Source organism: Quercus robur, chromosome 7, assembly GCF_932294415.1.
Source record: "Quercus robur chromosome 7, dhQueRobu3.1, whole genome shotgun sequence".
In the NCBI taxonomy this organism is placed as follows: domain Eukaryota; kingdom Viridiplantae; phylum Streptophyta; class Magnoliopsida; order Fagales; family Fagaceae; genus Quercus; species Quercus robur.
The window spans coordinates 45,645,071-45,668,971 of NC_065540.1; the positions used below are offsets into that span (position 1 = coordinate 45,645,071).

Sequence of the window (23,901 nt, forward strand, 5' to 3'; positions counted from 1 at the left end):
ATTTTTATTCCTAGATAGCGTTAATAATGAGAATAGTTCTCGTTAATAAAGTATTTGGTTATACTAGATCTAGTAGCTTGGACATACTTTTTCATAAAAGATCCCTAATAAAAGTTAAAAGTTTCATAAACCCAAGACTTGAAGGAGATAGGCCACCTGGGGAAATTTTCAGTTTGAACTTGGACATACTTTTTCATAGCTTTCAGATATCTTAGTTGATTATAATTAACTTGTGACTTGTTAAGAATATATCCTCCTAAAAAATGAGCAGAACTATACAATCTTCAATCCTCTTAGGACTGTGAGACTATACAATCCCCTCCAATAGAGATGACAACATTGGATGTAAGAAACTCAAAACTTGCAAAATGAATTAATATTGGGAAGTAGCAATTGAAGGGTAAAGTGAACATCTTGCTTGGTAGTCTTCCACTTCTATCACCATTAAGCTTTTCACAATGTTGGATTTACCAAAATTTTCGAAGTCATTAGGTAATTCATACCATATGGCTAAAAAGATCAAATTTCCACATATATGAATATACCCAAAAAAAAATTGAATAAACATATAAAACACACACAAAAAAGTCTCATTTGAGTAACTCCATACAAGTAGAGAAAAACACGCAATAACAAATATATCTCTTATGATACCAGGGTATGAGGAAATTGAAAAACCTAAGCCCATCCCAAACTAAAGCCGTAGCCAAACATTGTTGGAGGCTTGGCTCCACATACTATATAAAACACTAATAGCCAATCTAACAAGCATCGGTCAAAACAATATTTTGCAGATTTAGGACAGCAAACAAAGCAAATCTGAATATATTGATAAATATAACTGATCCTGAAGACTCGTAAATGATGCTTTCTTTGATCATTAAGATTACTATAATATTACAACAAAGAATTATAATTCATTATAAAGTATTCAAAATTATTTTGCAAGATAAACCAGCCAAGAATGATAGGAGATTTAACTTTCATAACAGTTTAGTCCCAAGACAGACCAAAGAGACCTAATTCTTCTTAGATAATAAAAAGGCATTTTCACTTGAAACTACTTAAATTGTTAAGATCATCAAATGCTTAATTCACATCAAGAGCAACACTAGTATTTGTAGAGCTAGATTTTTGTAATCTCAAGTGCAAAGATCCTTCAAGTCACTTCATGTGTTCAAAAGTGGCCAGGTAATTGGACACCTACCATATATGAGTATATTCATCTATTCAAGAATATGACATTGATACTCTTTTTCTTCCAAATGACTGTCTTCTTAAGATCATGCTATCTTATCAAGGATTCCATCATTTTCGAACATATACTGTCCAGCTTCAGGTTTATGACTAGAAACTTCCCCATCTATGAGGTAGTTGCTTTCATCCTTGATGATGACTCCACGTTCACAAGCCAGTTCTTCAGACTTGAGCAAAAGCCTCTGCCAAATTGCATCCCCCATTCAGCCTTTATACAAAAAGATGCCAGATTACTTTTCAACTCATTTGCATGCATACCCCAACTAGTTACCTAAAAAGTAAGAAATTATTCGAAGGGAAAAAAAATTAAAAAAATATAATATTACCTCAATGACTAGAGAGGAAACAAGTATATTAAGATGATAGTGAAAACAAATCATTTATCCAGTATTCAATCATCTTACTAGAATACTTGGCGCTCTTGGCACTGCCAGTTTACATGAGCTTTTGACAGTGGAATGCCTCATTTTATATGTTCAGTTGATACTTAAATCATTTACCTAAATAAAATGGAACAAAATTAATGAAAATATAAAAATCCATAAATATTATTGTACACAAAAGATTTCAATCACTTTTCTTGTCCATGATAAAATTAATTTATCCATCTATAATGTATTCAAGAGTTTCCTCAACCAAATTTTATGCGAAGATCAAATAATTGTCAACAAAAGCAATAGCCTTCTTAGTATTTTGACATAATGTTCAAGGAAATGCATCTAGGAAGATTTATTAAGAGCCCAATCATCTTACCCAAATATTTGGCTATCATGGCACTGTTAGTTTGAATGGGCTGCTCATTGTGGAATGTCTCATTTATATTTATGCTTCAATAGCTACATGAATCTTCTTCTTTTTTTCTTAGTTGCCTTTTGTCTTAATCTTTCCACTCAATTTATGATCTGTCTTCATGTTTTTAAGAAGATCGAAGAAAATTCAGACATTGACACCATCAATCTCAAAGTGACACCACGCACTTGAAGCCACATATTCACAAATTCACCAAGAAAATTTGATGCCCTTCTCATTATATGATAAAATATTAAGTCTATATAGACATAAATGAGACAATATATTTCAAGGTTACCACTAATTCAATAGAAATATGGCCCTTTATGATTGAAAGTATGACTTTATCAAGAAAGATCAATAGGAAGAGGGTAGCAACCAAAAATTTGGTTCATTATTTCAAGTTGATAGATACTCAGCTGTGAAGTTTTCTCTAATGATCTTATACACACAATGAGAGTACAATTAATAGAACACAACTGCACAGAGAACTATCTTTGATAGGCCAAGAATGTATTGACTCCTTAGGTAAATTAACCAATTAATTAGCCAAGTGAATTAATTAGATTCAAATTCATGCAATACACGTGGTGGCACAAAAAAATTACCAAATAACTAAATGCAGCGAAAAATAAATTTGACACAGGTGATTTGTTTATGAATGGGGAAAACCATCGAGGCAAAACCTTACTGGGTGAATTTAAGGTCACCAATCCCAAGAATCCATTATTATCAAAATAAGCAGTTACAAGTAAAAGGAATCCTAGTACCTAATACCAACCTATAGTTGAACCCTTACCCCAATACCCAATTGGACTTGTAATGTAGTGACAATTTCTCCTTTCAATGCACGGCTCCTAGTACGTGACTAACCAATCGATGCACAGATTCAGGTACATGACTAACACGCCAACTTGAGGAAGATGTTGGTTGCAAAGTTCTTCAGTTCATCCAGACCATGAAGATCAAGAAGCTCCTTAGTTACAAAACTCTTGGTGCACAAACGCAACAACTTCTACAAGGAAGAAGATGAACTAGGGCAAATTGTCTCCAGTCACAATTTGAGTGAATAATCACTTTGCATCAAGTTGCATCACCTTAGATGGCCCTTAAAATAATCCTTATATATGTCTAGGTTTGTGAGAAAAGAAACCCTATACAAATAACTTGGATGTGCATGAAAAACAAATTTGGAAATCTGAATTTCGTAATTCTCGATAAATACTTCTGTCAAGAGCTGTTGAGAATTAAACATTAAATCTCGATAGATTTATCTGTCAAGCTTTAATGAACGGCACTTCTTCACTTGTTTTTTGGACAGATTTGCATGGCTTCAATACTAGATTTGAACTCTTGTTCCTTAAAATATTAAACTCATCATAGATCTACCCAATTACAAGTAAAGTGCATTTTGTCAAAGGATTAACTAATTTACAATAACATATGTTCTAACAAGATCCACATATGTCCTAACAATCACCCCTTTTAGCAATCCGTGACAAAACCACAACAAATAAATGAAGTATGAGAGAAGTCATAAATCACTAAACTCATAATCATTTGTTAAGTACAATAAAATCTAATCTTAACACAAACTCTTGAAAAATTTTGCAAGAAGAGAGTTCATGGCATGATAGATTTTGACAATCTGTCTTTCTAAAACACTTTAAACAAAACTCATCAAGGCATTTTAGTGTGAAACAAAAATATAAGATTGCATACATATAATAGAAACATGTGTATAAAGAGAGAAAAGAAACAACACATGGAAAGATAGGTGAAATGATAACATCATCATATATATAAGATAAATGAGTACAATGTTTGCTATCACTAAGTGGTCACAAGACTGATGTACAAAACAGGATAATGTATCTAAAAAGAAAGAAAAGAAAAATACATAAATCCTCACTACATCCCACATAATATAAACACTCCCCCTATCAAAAATATCCTATACTAACTCTCCCCCTAAGTACATGATTACTCTCACCCCAAAATAACTCTCTTTTTTTGTCATGAATGACAAAGGGAAAGTCACTGAGAAGCAGTCATCTCCTCATCACCGAAAGAGCTAGCATCCTCATCCTCATCCTCATCATCATCATTATCACCGGAGCCATCATCATCGTCCTCGTCCTCTGAAGCCTGTGGAGATGGAGAGGGAGATGGAGACGTGGTGAAGCCACCCATGCGAGACTATCGTCGTGCAATATGACTAACATGGGTGTTCACCTGATACAACTCAAAAGTGAGTGTATCGAGGCGAGCATCCGTGCGCTCAAGTTGTGCCATGACGACCTCTAGTGTCACACCACTCATAGAAGAAGAAGAAAGAGCGAAGGTGGATGAAGTGGAATGGGCTGGAGGAGTCGCCGTATCAGTCCGTGGCCGCTTCGGTCGAAGTTGGGCCTCGCTCCATCGAATAGACGCTGCGCCGATGGCACCCATGATGGTGAAATGAGCAAACTTGGGATAAGAGATAGAGTAATGGCGAATGATCCTCGTGATAGCTGAAGGGAAAATGAGCTTATCACGGTTCATCGTATCTTTATAGACATCCATAAGGGAGAGAATGAAATGAGAGGGAAAGTATATAGAGAGGTCCTCAATGAGGGAAAGCAAAAAGCGAGCACGAGGCTCGGTAATGGAGTTATAGTGAGATAAGGGATGGAGAACGAAAGTCATCACCATGTTTAGGAACCTCGGACCTTTTGCAAAGCCCGAGCATAAGGTGTTTTTGGTGATCACCCTATGAAGAAGGTGTCTCACAAAAGAGAGACAGAAGTTCGTCTTTGGACACAGTCCTCAGACTTGGACATCCAAGGTAATCAAGATGTGATACGCTCGAAACATGTAGCACTTCGGAGATAAGCTCCGGAGTAACTACAATACGTTTACCTCAAACCTGTGTAACAAACCGAGGTATAGAGGTATTGAAACCGTGCATATTAAAGTAGAATTCCTGTATGATCACGGTGGGACAACTCACAGGTATCTCACATAAAGATTCCCATCCCCGACTGTGTATGACAGTGGGTAGAGTAGTATCAAAAAAATCCGATAGAATCACACGGCGTTCCGAATGAACGCCACGTTTGGAGAAGTTCTCCAAGAAGTCCTGACGGGCCTTCTCATCATGGAACCAAACGTGAAGAGGAGTAGGATTAGAAGATGCCCTAGAACGAAGAAGGTTCCAAGACGGAGTGGATTTGCGCTTGGGTGCCATGCGCAGACTATTTGAGAGAGAGAAAGAGAGAGACAAGCAGAAAAACACCATCACAAAGAGTACCAAATATGGAAATGAAAAGGTACGTATGCATGAACAATGCATGAGCATGTGATGTGCAAAGAAAATTGCATCATGGGTTTAACCCAATCCAATCCTAACGGGACACAAGTTTCAACATATAAACACACATCTATAATGCATGAAACATTGTGAAAATGCAAATGTAACGCAATGCATAAGCAAATAACATCAAATAAGCAAAACCCAAACCAAAAATTTCACAAAATACTCAAAGATTTTCAAAAACCCCAAAAATTTCCAAGAAAACCCAAAACCTAGGTCTAAATGCATGAAATGCATGAAGAATGAGGGATAGAGAGATCATACTAGAGGATAAATGATCAACCTAGGCCGAAAACCAAGAAGGAAAGAGGTTTTGAGTGAGAAGTGAGTGTTTGGGAAGTGAAGAGACAAGTTTATGTCGAGAGAGATAGAAAAAATGAGATCTGATTTAGCGCTGAAGCTATTTAAAGAAAATGTGTCTCGATGGATCAAAGTTCTATTGAGCTTCTGTCGAGATGTTGTCAAGAATCTATCGAGAAGTTATCGTCCAGAAAGAAACTTTCTTGATGGATCGAGAATCTGTCGAGAAGCTATCAAGACAAATTCCAGAAAGTTTTGATGGATCGAAGATGTGTTAAGATCTGTCGAGAAAAAGAAGTCCAAGAGTCTCGATAGATAGCTATCTGTCAAGATTTATCGAGACGCGTCAAGCTTGATAAAAACAGTTTTTTTCAAAGAGGAGAAACACGCATATAGATGAATGCATCAAGCAAGCTACTCAACCAAAGATCCAATCAACATGTTAAGCTCTCAAAAACATCTCTCAACAAGAAAATACAAAGCATTCAAGATCCAAACACACACACACACACACACACACACTAAACAAGTCTAACCAATTATATATATATATATATATATATTTTTTTTTTAAAAAGTCAAGACAGTTTAGTGAGCATACATAAACACATGTATTTCTTGTGATGACCAAGTCACATCGTACCTGCACATGTATCAAAAGTAGCAAAGAATTTGCGTGTTGTGTGTGAAAAACATCGCAAGATTACATAAGTGTCTCATGTTACGACGATTTGAGATATGAGAAAATCAATTTAACTCACACACAATCATAACTGCTTGATGGGGACTATCACCTTCGAGGTACATCCTATAACTCCCACATCTCCTAGAAACATGCTTGCAACCATATTTAAAAGCATTTTGATTCTTTTTGCTTTTGATTTTTCTTTGCATATTTTTTTCTTTTGTGCGTATCATGCATGGGCATATAAGAGAGAGAGAAAAAATACCCAATTATGTTAAGCGAAAAACATCATAATTTTGCTATGCTGAAGCACACAAATGTTTATACATGACTGGTGGGCTTTAGTGGTGAGATGGTTATTTATGCCTTTCTCTTAAGATTTTTTAGTCATTCCCATAAAAAAGAGTGATATGAGTGTTAAGTGTAAAAGATTACTTAGTTGTGCATTAAGATTCTCATCTAAGCTACAAAAGATACAAAGTTTAGAAAACTTTGTTTCAATGGCCACCCAATGTACTCAAAACACACACTGTTTTTGTATTTTTCTGATTTTTCAAAATTTTTATTTTTATTTTCTTATTAAAAAAAAAATAAATCAAAACTGAAAACAAATAAACAAAAACATGTTACACAAAGCATAGCATAAAACTAGATTGACTCAAAAACAAGAAAGCAAAACACACAAGTAATGCATAAACAAAAAGAGGGAGAGAGAAAAAGTGACTAAATCACTTTGAGCCTTTTTCCTTCCACACTTTGGAAGAACCTTTTCTTTGAGTGAACCCTTGATCTGGTGGTGAGGGGGAAGAATGGAACCCGTTCATGTTCGAAAGGAATATGAAGGTCTTAAGAAGATCTCCAAGAGGAGCAAAAAAGGATGGAAACTGATTCTGGTTTCTGGACGAGATCATGCTGTTGCTTTGTTGAATGGCTAACCACTTGTAGCAATTTTGACAAGTATGCCCTGAAGCTCCACAGTAATGACAGAGATGCTGCTTATTTTGTTTAGACTTTTGATTATTTCACTTTTTAGTTCTCAGGTTTCTAGTCTCTTTCTTATCAAGTTTAGGGGGTGCACCTAAAATAGATTTGCCCTTGTCTATGTTCTCACTAGCTAAATTAGTTTTTACATCATTGTTCTCATAATTAACATTATTAGCAGGTGAAACAAACACAACAGTACTAGAAGAAGCGATATTAGGAGAAGAGAAATCATACCCCAAACCGGTTCTATCATAAGCAGATTTCTGAAAGCTAAGCATCTCATTAAGCTTTGCATTGGAAGTCCTCTCCAATTAAGCTCTAACTTGAAACAGCTCCTCTTCAAGCTTCTTGGTCCTTTCAGCCAAGAAATTGTTCTCAAACCGCAGTGCTCCAATGGTCTAATTAGCTTCATCAAATTTTGTGGAGAGCTGTTCTCGATCAAGTTCCACTTCACTCAGCTTCTTGGTGGCCAGCCTATACAGTTTCTCATGCTTTTTAGAAATCTTGTACAATTTTGCACATGATGTATGGATGTCATCCTGGTTATCCATTTTCTCAAACTTAGAGTCCACCAAGTCATCTTCATCATCTACTGTTTTTGAAATCCCATTAGAAGGATTCACTGTGGTAATGAAGGCATTCAAGATTTCCTCATCATCATTGCCATCTAACTCATCCTCAGGCTCGGTGTCACTTAAGGTAGCAGCAAGGACCTTGCTTTTCCCAATGGTCTTGAGATATGTTGGACATTCTTGTTTCATGTGTCCAAAACCTTGACATCCAAAGCACTTTGGTCTGGAGGGAATAGTGTACTGACCACTTTCCTTAGCATCCTTCTTTCCTCTGTCTTGGCTCTTGATCTGAGATGAACTGGACTACTTACGATCTTTATCAAATCCTTTTGCATTGGCATTCTTCATGAACTTTTTGAACTGCCTAGTAATGTAGCATTTCATCTTAGAATCTTCATCATTAGAAGACTCATCAGTACCACTGCTTTTGACCTTCAGTGCCATGCTCTTGCTCTTGTTCTTGCTCTTGCTTGATTTCTCGATCCTAGTCAAACCTAATTCATAGGTTTGCAAGTTGCCAACCAGCTCTGTTAAAGGAATTTGGTCAATGTCTTTTGATTCCTCAATGGCGGTGATCCTAGCATGGAATCTCTCTGGTAGAGATCTGAGCATCTTTCTAACAATCTTGGGTTTGGGAATGGTTTCCCCAAGATTAAAGGCAGAGTTCACTATGTTCTTCAGCTTGGCATAGAACTCATCAAATGACTTATCCTCCTCCATCTTAATCTCTTTAAAGCTCATGGTCAGCCTTTGAAGCTTTGAAACCTTGACAGCCTTAATTCCTTCATAGGTTGTCTGGAGGATAGCCCATGCTTCCTTAACAGTTTTAGTTGAGGATATCTTCTTGAACTCCTCATTAGTGACCGCACTGAATGAGGCATTCAATACTTTGCTGTTAAAGTTTGCCGCTTTAATCTTAGCATCATCCCAATCAGCTGGCGCCTCTTTTGGTTTTGTCCAACTAATCTCCACAGCTTGCCACACTTTCTCATCTAAAGATTGCAAGAAAACTCTCATGCGTACTTTCTAGTATGCATAGTTAGTGCCAGCAAATAAAGGAGGGATAATTAAAGATTGTCATCTATCCATGACCAACAGGTGTCAATGGATCACACAGCAAAGATTAACCCTAATCAGAGTATGCCCACTCTGATACCACTTGATAGGCCAATAATGTATTGACCCCTTAGGTAAATTAACCAATTAATTAGCCAAGTTAATTAATTAGATTCAATTTCATGTAATATGCGTGGTAGCACAAACAAATCATCAAATAATTAAATGCAACGAAAAATAAATTTGACACGGGTGATTTGTTTACGAATGGGAAAAACCACCGAGGCAAAACCCTATCGGGTGAATTTAAGGTCACCACTCCCTAGAATCCACTATTATCAAAACAAGCGGTTACAGGAAAAAGGAATCCTAGTATTTAATACCAACCTACAGTTGAACCCTTACCCCAATACCCAATTGGACTTGTAATGTAGTGACAATCTCTTCTTTCAATGCATGGCTCCTAGTACGTGACTAATCAATTGATGCACGGATCCAAGTACGTGACTAACACACCAACTTGATGAAGATGTTGGCTGCTAAGTTCTTTAGTTCACTCAGACAATGAAGATCGAGAAGCTCCTTGGTTAAAAAACCCTTGGCACACAAACGTAGCAGCTTCTACAAGGAAGAAGATGAACTAGGGCAAATTTTCTCCGATCACAATTTGAGTGAATAATCACTTTGCATCAAGTTGCATCACCTTAGACGGCCCTTAAAATAATCCTTAAATATGTCTAGGGTTGTGAGAAAAGAAACCCTACACAAATAGCTTGGATATGCGTGAAAAACAGAACTGGAAATCTAAATTTCGTAATTCTCGATAAATACAGCTTCTGTCAAGAGTTGTTGAGAATTAAACATTAAATCTCGATAGATTTATTTGTCGAGCTTTAATGAACTGCACTTCTTTACTTGTTTCTTGGACAGATTTGCATGGCTTCAATATTAGACTTGAACTCTTGTTCCTTGAAGTATTAAACTCATCCCAATTACAAGTAAATTGCGTTTTGTAAAAGGATTAGCTAATTTACAATGACATATGTTCTAACAAGATCCACATATGTCCTAACAATCTCCATGAAAAGGTGAGGTAGAAATGAGGTGAATGTTTATTCAAAAAGCTAAATGTTTACTCCTAAAGTGACTGGCAGCATGACTTTTTGAAAAATAATATCTCTCTAAGAACCTTGCAAGCTTATTAATGCTCCTTATTATCAAAAGCGACTGGCAGCTGACCTTATGCTCAATCTGGAGCAGTCCTGTTCTTATCATCTTTAGTCATACAACTGCATAGAATTTCAACACATTCCACCATAGGTGACCTCATCCATATGTCCAAAACATTGCCATGATTTGGGACTTGATTGGACTTGGAAAGGTAAATTGTTTTCTTCCATGCTATGACTGATAAGATACAGCTTATAACATATAAACAAGGAGGTTAAAAATGACTTGATATATCGTCTTCAACCGGGTGAAGAAAATTTATGAATGAGATTGGTAGAATGAGTAATGAATTCTTATAAGTGCTTGTGTTATTATTCATGATTGTACATCTTGGAAGATGCCACCTATCATATGATTCAAGTTCACATAAGTGCTTGTGAAACAGTGAAATCACGTTTTTAGTCCACGTGACAGTGTGTATAGTGAGTGTACAATAGCAAATGTGTGATAATTATTATCCAATGGGGGAAAAAAAGTAAGAATGAAACTATAGAATTTATGAGTTCTAGAAAGTCGAGCAACAAAACCAATTCATGGTGGAGACTGTGCTACAGCCCCGCCGACATCAATGAGTCTACTATGTTGGAAGTGCCATGAGCTAGTGAACTCTTGAGCAAATTGTAACCTTCGCCATTTGGTCACCACATCAATGAGTTTTAGAAAAGTGTCGAATTTAATAAAACCAAGCCCCCTTCTAGTGTGGCAACAATAAAATCCCAAGCTATACATCTTTAATTGTATAGCTTAAGATAATCAAAAGGCATTTTCACTTGAAACAACTTAAATTGTTACGGTTGTCAAATCCTTAATTCACATCAAGAGCAACACATGTACTTGAAGAGCTAGATTTTTGTAACCTCAAGTGCAAAGATCCTTCAAGTGTTCAAAAGTGGCCTGGTAATTTGACGTCTACCATATATATATGAAAATAATTCATCTATTCAAGGAAATGACATTTATTCTCTTTTTCTTTCAAATGACTGTTTTCTTAAGATCTTGACTATCTTATCAACGTTTCCATCATTTTCGAACATATATTTGTCCAGCTTCATGTTTGTCAATGGAAATAAGGTTTCCCCTACTGTTGAGCTTTCTTCTTTGATGATGACTCAATGTTCACTGGAAATAAGGTTTCCCCCATTCAGCCTTTTTCACTAAAAGATGCCAGATTACTTTTCAACCCATTAATTTGCATGCATATCCCAAGATTAGTTGCCTGAAAAGTAAGAAAATATTTGAAGGAAAAAAAATATATATAATATTACCTCAATGACTGGAGAGAACAAGGTAAAGTAAGATGACAGTTAAAAAAAAAAAAAAAATAGAAAAGTAAAAGGGAAGAGGTGAATAAGTCCTCTGAAAATCAATTGGACAAGAGAATGAAAATAAATTAATTATAATATGAAAATCCATATATAATTAGACACAATAGACTGCAGTCACTTTTCTCATTGTTTTAACATAATTTGCAAGGAAATGCAATCTGTATCACTTATAGCCAGTGCTCAATCATCTTACCTAAATAGTTGGCAATTAGTTTACATAAGCAGCTGACAGTGGAATGTCTCATTTGTATGTATGGTTCAATTGATTCATGAATCATTATTTATAGCATTTTTTCTTAATCTTTCCAGTCAATTTATGTTCTGTCTTCTGGTTGTTAAGAACCAAAAAAAAAAAAAATTGGGACATTGACACCATCAAGCAAAAAGTGACACTGTACACCTGAAACCTCATATGGATCATTATATGATACAATCTAAAGTCAATATAGACTTAAATGAGACAATTTGACCTTGAGATTGCCACTAAACCAGGAGAGATAAGGCCATTTATGATTGACACTATGACTTTCTCTAGAAAGATCACAAGAAAAGGGTAGCCACTAAAAATTAGGTTCATTATTTCAAGTTTTTTTGTTTTTAATCTTTTGTAAGCAAGATAATACTGAGAAAGAAAATAACAAAGGGAGTGCAAATGACCCATCACTCTTTTGTTGTCTACATTGAGTAAGCTGTGATAATATAGGCTCCAAAATCGGTTAATTGATTATAGTTGTTGGTATATTCTCTTTAACTGAAAGAAATTGATGATGATAATAACAACTCTGCAGATTTGAAAACCTCATCCATGACAAGAATATTTTACGAAAATGGAAACTGGAAAAGAATTACCAAAACACTCGTTGATCCCCCGCCCCCCTTTCTCTCCTCAAGAAAAGAATTCAAACAGAAAACACCACAATCATGTATGAGAATTAATCACATACACTATCAACCACTATTTCGTCTACAGTTGTATTTCTAGTCAATGAGTTAAAAAGACTAGGCAATTGTTCAGAAGAACTTTCTACACAAAAAATATTCTTATTTTTTGTGTTTACACCCAATGATTCTACTAGTGAAGGATCCTTTGTGTTTTCTACATCAAGATATGCACAATATCCGAATGTAAGAACAATTTGGTGAGGCACAGAAAATTAGCGGATAGACTATAAGGAACATCTCATCTTACAAATATAAGTAATTAGGGCCTAACTTATTAAAGGAAAGTAAATCAACTGGTCTATTTAAAAATTACTCCACCATGCCAAAATAATCAACAATTTTTCAGTGAAATTTAGATGTCTGCCTTTCTTACAAATTTGTACACTGCCACCACCAAGTATTATAAAGGAAATGCCAGTGCCACACTATTTTCTTTAGTTGTACGTTACACACACTCAATGGGTCTTGAACGCACTGTCTACCAAGCACTTGCAAGGGGGAGAAGGATGCCAGTTGAGTGAGAGCTCATTGACCTTACTCATGCCACACTTCTGTCAATATGCAACAAAAAAGCAAATCTACAACCACAGACCATTTGTAGGGGTTTAATTTCTTTTGCATGCAAAGGAAACTTATAGGAAACAATGATGCGACTAATTACGAGATGTACAATGCATTTATATAGCAACAACAGAATCACACATTTAAAGTGTAGACTCAAGAGCAAAAGCACTCCATGACAATAACTCCCATATTAAATATTACGTACACCCAAAATAAGAAAAAAAGGAAATACTAACTTGCAAATCACTTGGTGTGATCTTAAAATTTGTGCCTATATACACAAGGTTCAATAGTACTCATTTTTTTCAAATTCACTGTCATGACCACCTATGGAGTCAACTGACGGCAAGATTCACCATCACTAACAGGCAACACTAGCAAATACCCATGCTGTCATTTATGCTCATAAGATACTAAGCTCTAAAGTGTTCTATATTGGTAGAACTGATATGGTGATTCTAGCAGTACCAATATTCACAAGTACATGTTGCTATGTTCTAAGTATTCATAATTGTAGCTTGATAGTTTTAAAACGAATAGAAAACATTGACAAAGGAGTCTGGAAAAACCATACAGCAAGAACAATAAGATAGTAGGGCCAGGCTCCTATCCATGGGAAAGCAGCATCAAATGAATGTGATATGGCTTAGTCCTGCATTCTTAAGAGCAAAAGATCTGGACAAAGTCATGTCTAGTGTGTCAGGATTAATTGCAAGATGGGCAATTCATTATTAGTTAAAATTAAGAAATCGGGATATCAAACAATGGATTAATAACAATTTCATCATAATTTATTTCTTGTCAACAGCTAGAAAATTAAGAAATTTCTAATAAAAAGTTTACCAAAAGGGTGGGTCTTGCCAAAATATTAGCCTCAACAAAAGCAAAGCTGAACATAGCTGATGAGATGATAATTTCGATAAAAAAGGACTCTGGTAAAGTCCCCTGGACCAGAACTAGTAGATAATATTACTTGTAAAAAGACTAAACTACTGATATTTTCCAAAACCAATGGGATATCTATATGAAATGCCATTGTTTAAAGAACCAATTTATGCATAGAAAATGTAATTTAACTACTGATTGTTCACCTAAATATGTTCAATATTTTATGATACTTCTTTTTTTGGGGAACTTTTAGCATATAAGATGCAATGACTTACAATATTATTATAACAGTTCTCAAATTTTCTTCAGATAAAAAACAGAGCTGTCATCTTTAAAAAATAATGTAGTGCCACCACAACTATAGAACAAAGATAAAAGGTATAGATTGTGCGGAAGAAATGTGACAAATCCATTGGAAGAGAGAGAGATGTGCTTAACATTCAACATCCCTTGCCAAATTATAATTGGTAAATTAGGTATGAAAGTTTCACAGGGATCTATGCTTAGCTATGATTATTGTGAAAACTATATATAAGAACAATCTAAGGGATTTGGATCTATGTAAATTGACTTATCAGATTTCACAACAATGAATTAAAAGTTCCCTGTTTGACCTGAGTAAACCAAACTAATTCCAATCATACCTTAAACACTTCCGATTAAAAAGTGTGGTGTCGTTATTCTAGATGCCTCTTGCCCATAAATTTCATTGATTTTACCCTATAAAGTGCAAAGGAAACCTTATACCACAGCTGTAATGACACCACACATCTTTGCAACTGAACTTAAATTGGAGATCAAATTATTAAACATGCATTCATCAAGAAGTAACTGGATCATAAGTAGTACAATTTTATACTCTTTGCATATGTTGATAGGCTGTAATTCCAAATTTTCATCGAGGAACACTCATCAACTGAGTACTCAAAAGCATGGCAACAATGAAATCCCAAGTTATACATCTTTAACATTATCCATGCAAGTAAAAGCAAAACAAATAACATTGTAGAGCATGCATGCAAGAAGAAAGACATAACTTAATGTTAATTTTTTTCTCCATATCCCACCTTATACAGCTACCAAGGAATTTCTAAAGCTTAAGCATAATAATAATAACCTTAGGGTTTTATCATGTCTTCATGAGTCAGTAGATATCTCAGGTGCATGTTGTGAGGAAAAAAACTGTTGCAATGACAACATAGATTCTCTACCAAAATCAGCAGCTAGTTTTAAGAGAGCCATGCATGCCCTATGAGAAAGACTGATTCAAACAAGGGATCTCAAACAAGCAACTAAGCTAATTTCATGGCTGATTCAATGTCTTTCTTTGTTGCTTTGACATCATGGATTTAGTCAAATTAAAACTCTGATATCTCACCAGGAAAAGATGTTTTAAGCTAAAGGAATCCATTTTTCTTCGACAGAACGATCTTCCATGAAAACCTGAAACTTCATAAACAAGAAGTGTCAAGTGTATTCCAAATTATGTGAATCTCAACAAACAATGGAGGCCAAATTCACCTTGTAATATGATATAAGAGGCAAATTAATTATACACAATACTCACCAATATCCCCCTGCCATTTTCAATTTGAATTAGAACAATCTTCAGTCTTCAGTCCTTGTACGGCATTAAGGCCATGCATCCCCCTCAGTAGATATGACAATTGGGAAATATCAAATACCAGCAATTAATGGCTAATGCAAACCTTTTGGTAGTCTTCCACATCCATCAAATTTAACTTTTCATATTGTTAGCTTACCAAATATTCTAATACCATTAGATATTTTACACCATTAGACAAAAGATCAGTCTTCAAATTTTTTTTTTTTTTTTAAATTAAAAGGTAAAGCACGACAGAGAGTTTCATTTGAGTTACTCAATAACCAAGAAGCAGAGACAAACAATCAATAACACGACTTGAGTTATTGAAACATTGTGCAAATTTGATAATACATGAAATATGGATGAAATCATAAATATAAATACACATCATTCCATTACCAATTACAACACTTAATTCACACTATAATATAATTTTTTTTTTTAAAGTTACAATACAAGAGAAGGCTGAGACTTTCCGTGCTGCATGTTATTGCTGAATTGATAAGCTGCAACATTTTAAACCATGGAATCGTTAGATGAGTATAAATTGAAGAAAATCCACTGGTACTAAGAAATGTATATCTTAATTAGGCATCATACTTGGTAAATTTGGAAATGACATGTTTCTTCGCAACAAAAGATTTTATGATGTACAATCCTTCAACACTTAATAAAAAAATTGGTATGTAGAAGAGGTTAGTTTGCTAATCCAAGCTTTTGTTCAAGAAGAAAAAAGCATATAGATAGACAATTTAAAACCCGAAACTATGGCTCATTTTAATATTATAAAAATATCGTACTTTTTTTTAAATAATTAGAATGGATTTAATGTTGCTAATGCACAACACTGTTTGAACATTGAAATTAATAAAAAAAATGAGATATAGTGGTAATTTTAAGCACAAGGACCATCCCTTTCTAAGAGAACAATCTCCCACTAACATCGTACTAATTTTGAAACAAGAAGAATCAAATATAATCAAAATAATGCCATTTTCACAAATATATAGATTTCATACTTCCTTGATTTTAAATTGTGAAATATGACCTTCAATTGCAAGTCACGCATGGGTTGGGTTAATCTATTTTTACTTTTTAATTTCATATTTTAGCATAGCATCCACTCTTAGTAATAAAATATAGGCCAAGTAATTTCATTAACACCATGTTTAGTACACTTTTACACAATGGCGGCTCCAGGAATTCTTTTTAGGGTGGTCATTAAAAACTTAAATTAAACAAAATTTAATAAAAATAAAACTTGAATATATCAACATCACACACACACACACACACACACACACTCAAATATATAAAGTTTTTAAATTTCCTTCTACAATTTTTCATATTTTGAAATCGTTGTATGATAGTTTCATTATCAAAGCTATCAGCTACATCTTTTTCAATGTACACAACCAAGTAATTATTAAACTATTGATCTCTTATTCATTTACTACCATCTAGCCTAAATAAGTAACAATATAAAAAATAAAAAAATGCATCATCATTTTTTATGATTTGTTCCAACCATTTTTTGTATTCTTTAAGCTAATTAGGATAAAATCAACGCAATGCTCCACTAATTTCTTTTTTAGGGAAACATGGCCAAGAGGTTGACATGAACCTCTTTATAAATATGCTCTTCTTAATTCATCCAGATCATTAGGATGAAAAGATGAGACATTTTATCATAGCCTAGAATTTGAAAGAAGATTATTCAAGTCAATACAAATTTTCTTAGAAGATGGATCTTTCAATACAAGTGATTTTCTTATAAGAAATTTGTTCATAGTGCTAGGAAAAGAATAAAGGGTAAACTATAAGTTCAATCAATGTATTCAACTTAGCATTCAATCATTACATTAATCATGTTCAGTGAAGTATTCAAGTATTACTTTAGTGCATATGCGTGTGTACAAAATGTATCACATAAATTTAACAAATTTAGCTAAAGACTAAAGCAAGCACTAACAAACTATTTATTTGAAAATGTGCATTTTTTAGAAGAAAAAAATATATATAGCGATTTTAAAATATGCCTATTGAAAACACAATTTAAAAAAATCACAATTAAACATTTGGTTTAGGCTAATTTGTATTTTTTTTAGGCAAAGTTTCAGAAGTTTTTATGTCTACAACATTTCACACCAAATCTTAAATAGTAAGTTGTTATTAGTTCTAATTTGAACATACTATTGAAATTACATTTTTGTCCAATAGTAATAGCCAGTAATAATTTGCCATTTAGAACTTATTTGTGAAAGTGTTGTGAAAATATTGTGAATATGGTATTTCTCACAATTTTTTGGTTCAAACCAAAATTTTGGAGATATCAAATTCTATTTTTTAATGGTAATTTTTATTTAGGCTGTTCAAAGTCTTTTTTAGGGTGGTCAAGATTTTTTTCTCATATTAATAAAATTTTTTTTAAGGTATATAAAAAGAATTTTCAAATCAAGGTGGTCTTGTGACTACCATGACTAACAAGTAGAGCCGCCCTTGCATTTAGAGAGAGGAAATGAAAAGATGACAAGAGTTTTAAATGTTGTGCTTGATGTGTCAAAAGGGAGAGAGAAGCAAATTACGCATAAAAAGTAAATTTATGAATCAAATGGTAAATAACATCCCATTAACCTGATATTTGACATGCAGAACATAAAGAACATGCATTTTAATGATTAGATTTTTTTAAAATATGTAACCATGTTAAATTTTTTTAGTGGAATTTGTGGACAAATTTTGTGCAAAACAAAAAAGGGAGCAGTGTTTGTTCTGACAGCATAATAACCTAAATACTAGGTAGAAGAGGAAGAAGAGTTAAGCCTTACCTAATCATTCCGTCAATGCACGTGCTTTAAAATGAAAAGGAGGGCTTCATTATAAAATCATGGTAGATAATTTTTTTTTGTGGTTGATAATGAAAGTCTCATTGCAGCATGCGTCCTCCGGGAATATGATTTGTTGGAGTTCTCCGTCTTTCTCATAAAAAGCCAGAGGGGTACATGTTGCCAAAATTTTAAAAATAGGTCCGTGCTCTGTCATTCGCCAAGATGTGAAGGCGAAATCTCATGGGCAGAGCTACGTTGGTGACTGGGGTTGCCATGGCACACCCCCCCCCCCAAAAAAAAGTAAAAAAAAAAAATTTTAGAGTAGGTAAATTGCATACTTCAACTATTTTTCTAAGAACTGGCCCCACATGAAAAATTATTTGGCCTCCCCATTTGTCCGTGTTTAATATTTTCCCTCATTTATTAATAGTTTTTATTGTTGAAACTCCTTCATATGTTAGATCATTGGCTTGATTAGAAGTTTTACTTTTTCAATTCCCAAGTTTCAATATATTTTTTTGATTTGGTGTGAGCTAATATTGCTCTATGTTGTAAGCTGAGATTGTTGTCCGCATCTATTGCTACTTGCTAGTAAATGTTGCTCTATTACTGAATATACCTGTTGCTATTTTTCTTGCTTTGTTTTTTCTGCTCTATTTTGTTGTGGCCATTCTTCTGGCTTTGTATTCATTTTTTTTCTTTGCATAAAATTTATAAGTTTGTCTCAAAAAAGAGTGCTGAGCTTATTTGAAACTAGCAAAAATGACTTTAAGATCTTGAGAAGTACTAGAGTATTCTTCTCCTTTTTATTTTTTATTTTTTATTAAACCAATTGATAAGATTTATTCAAAATACCAAAGTCATCTTGTATTTTTATATATAATTTCATATTGGTTATAAGGATTTTGTTATTTTTAATTCCAAAAATTTTATATTTTCTTGTAGATGTAATTGTTACATTTATATTTAATTTCTTGAATGGTTGAACTTATGGTTGTTAAAAGGACTCAGAGAAACTTAGAAGGGAAAATGAACTTAAGATACTTAATGGGTCATTTAGTTCTTTTTTAAGTGCTAATAAGAATTACATTGCACAAAAACATATATGTAACATTTTGAGTTTTCTTGAATTGTGACTCACTACAAGATAGTTTAACCTCAGCCCCCCAAACCAAAATTTCTAGCTCTGCCCCTAACTCCGGCAATGCTTCCAAGTTGTGACAATGATCAATAGAGAGGAACTGTAAAGTGCTGGCAGATCTTTTAAGGCCTTGGGGAAAAGCCACTAGTTGTGGCAATTTATTGATTGAGAGTAATCGAAGGCTCGTTGGGTAGTCTTCCCCTTCCATCAAAGTAAGTTTTTTACAGTCAGATATTACCAGTATTTCCAACATATTTAGGTCTTTCATACCGCTCGGCAAGGAGATCAGGCTTTCACATCTTTCAAAGCTCAACCTGCGAAGGGCAGTGAGGTGTTGGATGCCGTCAAGAAAATACTCTAGTTTGGGACAATTGTGAAAGATCAAAGTTCGAAGAGAACGCAGACACCCGATCCCATTGTGTGGAAAACACATCTGTTTTGTGAGCTATGAAGCACGGACGCGGCATCGGAGGTGCCGCACCCGCGTTCGACGCGGCCGGACGCGGCGACGCGCAGGGGACGCCGCTGCTCGCGCGTCCGGCCGCGTCCCGCCGTGTCGTGCCACGTGGATTCCACGTGATTTTCATCGACTCGCGCCGACGCGAGCCGACGCGGCTCCAACAGGGGCCGACGCGGCTCCGACAGGGGCCGATTCGCCCTGAATCGGGCCGACTCGGGCCTGAATCGGCATGAATCGGCCGTATCGGCCGATTCAGGCCGAAATTCAACCAAAAAAAAAAAAAAAAAAGGTGCAGAACGCACCGTTTGACTTATTTCTAAACCCTCCTTCAGCCCAGTTTCACACAGACGCCAAAACATAAGCTCCTCTCCTCACATTGATCTTGATGATGAAGAAGTTGGTGTTTGATTGTCTTGTTGATTGTCTTATTGATTATCTTTTATTTAGTTTTAATTTCGAACTTGTGAGTTGTATTCTAATTTCCAAACATTATGGAATGTTTTAGTTTCAATCTTGTGAGTTGTGTCTAATTTATGAAAATCATGTTTTAGTTATTATCTACTATTGCTCTTAAATTTGGTATATGTTTGTATAATGTGAAAAAGTATGCTTAGTAATATATTAAAAATATAAATAAAAATATTTTTAATAATTTTTTAATCGCCGAGTCCCGCCGCACCCGCACCCACCTTTTTCAAAAATTGCCGAGTCCCGCACCCGCACCCACACCCACACCCGCACCCGAATCCCAAAACGCACCCGTGCTACATAGTTTGTGAGTATCAACAAATATCTAAGGCTAATCATCTTCCTTATATCTCTTGGCAACTCTACCAGCTCTTTACAGCCATCTAGCATCAAAGTTTCCAAATTTTGCAGCTCACAAATGGAGTTGGGAAATTTCTTGATATGCTCGTTCCACCGTAAGTCAAGATATCTCAAATGTTTCAAAGTACCAATGGAGCTTGGCAATACCTCAAATGTTGAACGTCTTAAATCTAGTAGCCGCATGTACTTAAACCTTGACATGCATATTTCCAAAGGGAATTCTTTAATATTAATAGAATGTCCAAATTCACTTGGGAGAATAATCGTCCATACGGTATCTTTCAACTTGTGCAACATTGTTGTCACTTCATTAGAACCCAAATTGTGGTCCAAAATTGACACATATCGAGCCTTATCATAATTGTTGGTGTTGTTGCTGTTTCCAATCAAGCAAAAATCATTTTGTGCAACATATAATGAAAGATCATGCAACAAATCATGTATTTTAAATACAAAATAATTAGGATCATTGTCCTGTAGGCTATGTGTTTCATATGAAGAACTCCAAGCACGAGCTTCTTGGAAAAATGATCTTGCCAATAACTCCATTGCATATTGTTGTCCAATATCTTCCAACTCTCTAGTACTTTTGTCCGGCTTTTGGAGGAGCCCATTAGCCATCCAAGATTGAATCAATTCCACACTGTCATATTCATAATCTTTTGGATACAATGAGCAATAAGCAAAACAATGTTTTAAGTATAATGGCAATTTATTGTAACTCAATCTTAACGCTGGTAAAATGTCATTTTCCTCTTGCTCTAGTTTCCATATCTCATTATCCCTTACAGAGATCCATTCAAGCTCATCGGTTTTAGAATAAAGTATGCTCCCTAAAGTCTTCACAGCCAAAGGAACACCTCCGCATTTTTTGACTATCTGGTCTCCAAACTCTACCAATTTTGGATCTGTGTCCTCTCCTTCCTTGAATGCACATCTTAAGAACAAGCGCAAACAATCATCCTTAGAAAGACCTTTCAATTCATGGATGGGTCCAAAAGCCATCACTGAGGCAACTTTTTTACTGCGTGTAGTGACAATAATTTTACTTCCTTTGGCACCTGTTAACAAAGTTTTCAAATCATTCCATTTATTACGTTTTTCATTCCAAACATCATCCAAAACAATTAAAAACTTTTTCCCTTTCAAAACGTTTCGTAAATTGGCTTGCACTTCATCTAGACTCATGTTCTCATCTATATGCATCTTCTCGCTATTTTCACGAGCTGCAGACTTAAGGATTTCTTTTGCCAATTTTTTAACATCAAAATCCACTGACACGCATACCCATACTCTAGGAGAAAAATTCCTTTCAACCATTTCATCATTATACACTGACTGGGCAAGTGTGGTCTTGCCCATACCTCCCAATCCAACTATTGGAATCACAGAAACATTACCATCATCACCTGGTTGCATCAGAAGATCTATTATCTCTTGCTTGTCTTTATCCCTCCCAATAACATCAGAACCAGTGACAAAGGAGTGAGTTTCCCTGACGACAATATGCTTATCGTCAAGTTGCCTCTCCTGAAGATTAAATTGATCACTAACCTTTTTTATCCCATCTAACCTCTCTCTAATCCCCTTCATTCTATGACCCATTTTAAAACGGAAGGCAAGTGGATTAGAACACGAAAAGAAACGGCGTACCTTTTTACCAGTGCTCCCATATGTTTTCACCACTTGCTTCCGTAGAGCTTCACACTCGAATTCATCCAACACATCCACTGCATCATAAAGCACATCTTTGAGTTCCCCCAGCCAAAGACTAAGCCCACGTTCTTTTGCTTGCCTCTCCTCGGCATCCAACAACTTAGCTTGGATGGCAGACAAGGTGAGCTTAAGATTTTTCAGATCGCTTTCAATGCCCCATGCCAAGCAAATCTCTTGGTAAGCAATGGATCCTAGCTTCTCAGTGACTTTTTCCGCAACAAAAGAGACCAACTCCGTCATGTTTACTGAGGTGGAGGAGGGGGGAGAGTTATTGTTGTTCTTATTTTATCAATGAGGGTGCTGCAAAGTGTTTATTGAAGTGGAGGAAGGGAGAGTTAGTGTTGTTTTTTCTTTGTTAAATGAGAATGTTGCCTCTGATGGTGTGAAATATTAAATATATTGGAACCAACTTTGGCCCTTGCGTTCTCATGAGGTATGCTTGCTAGTGAAGTCAAGCACAAATACCACTTGCTTTATTCTCCATTTATGTCACTCATTCTTCTCTCCAACTAGACACTCTTACTTTATTCTTCTTCATTTTGCCTCCCTGATCCATCCACTCCTTAGCCTCTCTAACTTGGTTCTTTGCCTTTTCGTGAAGTATGCATGTCAATGAAGTAAGGCTCAAATTCTGCCTTTTGCTCCACAACCTATGTGGGCATAAAATTACAAGCAATGTGATCATATACATTGTTCGATGGAATTTTAATACTAACATTTAGCTTTATGTATCCACTACTCTGTGTGTCCAAAAAAAAATTCTGCTCAAGCAATGTGGGCATCATGTGGGACAATCCATCAATTACGATAGGACGAAGATTATGACCTTTTCATTTTACTCCAAAAGACAGGAAGGTATAATTACCCTTAATCACAAGGAACTAATTTGTAAAGTTTCAAAAAAAAAAAATTTGTAAATTGTAATTACGCTTTATTTTGCCTTTGTTTTGGGGTTTGCCTTTGTTTTAGGTTCGTTTACATATATCTTTAATAAATTGGGCAAAATACAAAAAGGACATCCTAGAGTTTGATCATTTTATCTTCAATGAGGTGAGTGGATGAGAGTCTGTGAATTTTTCTATGAAAACATAGGTGTCTGCAAGTCTGTAAAACAAAATTGTTCTGTCTCACTTCTATCAAATGTGATTGATGTGCCACTTTATTGTTAAAAAGAATTTTTTTTTTAAATAGAATTTAATTATAAAAAGACAAAAATGTGTTTTGATAATTAAAGATAAAATGAAGAAAATTTTTTTGATGAATAAGAAAATGGTGCTTGACCTGCAAACACAACAAAGAAAAAAAAATACAAATAGCTTTTATATTTGCTTACAAAAACTCAATATTTAATTGGTATATTAAGTTTAGGAGCATA

General features: G+C 35.0%; 1 protein-coding gene and 2 long non-coding RNA genes across 6 annotated transcripts in view; all 3 read right to left on the minus strand.

Annotated features, from left to right (window-relative positions):
* LOC126693653 (putative disease resistance protein RGA4) overlaps positions 1 to 22,818 on the minus strand; it is a 130,504-nt gene extending 107,686 nt beyond the window's left edge. Inside the window, exon 1 of one of the 3 annotated variants that reach the window (XM_050389707.1) lies at positions 22,777 to 22,818. Coding sequence is in view for 2 of the 3 variants with exons in the window: in XM_050389708.1 (XP_050245665.1) it covers positions 22,464 to 22,766 (303 nt within the window). In the remaining variant the exon portion in view is untranslated. The other 2 variants (XM_050389706.1, XM_050389708.1) reach the window with 2 other exon arrangements.
* On the minus strand, positions 12,746 to 15,766 carry LOC126693663 (uncharacterized). Its single transcript, XR_007645458.1, has 2 exons — positions 15,515 to 15,766; positions 12,746 to 15,390 (listed from the first exon to the last, which is right to left on the minus strand). It is a non-coding gene; the product is annotated as an uncharacterized LOC126693663 (long non-coding RNA).
* Positions 15,877 to 18,593, minus strand: LOC126693661 (uncharacterized). 2 transcript variants are annotated; one of them, XR_007645455.1, is made up of 2 exons: positions 18,382 to 18,593; positions 15,877 to 16,059 (listed from the first exon to the last, which is right to left on the minus strand). It is a non-coding gene; the product is annotated as an uncharacterized LOC126693661 (long non-coding RNA). The 2 variants fall into 2 exon arrangements; XR_007645456.1 differs by having other exon boundaries at positions 15,877 to 16,219.
* Positions 22,819 to 23,901: the final 1,083 nt, after the last annotated feature.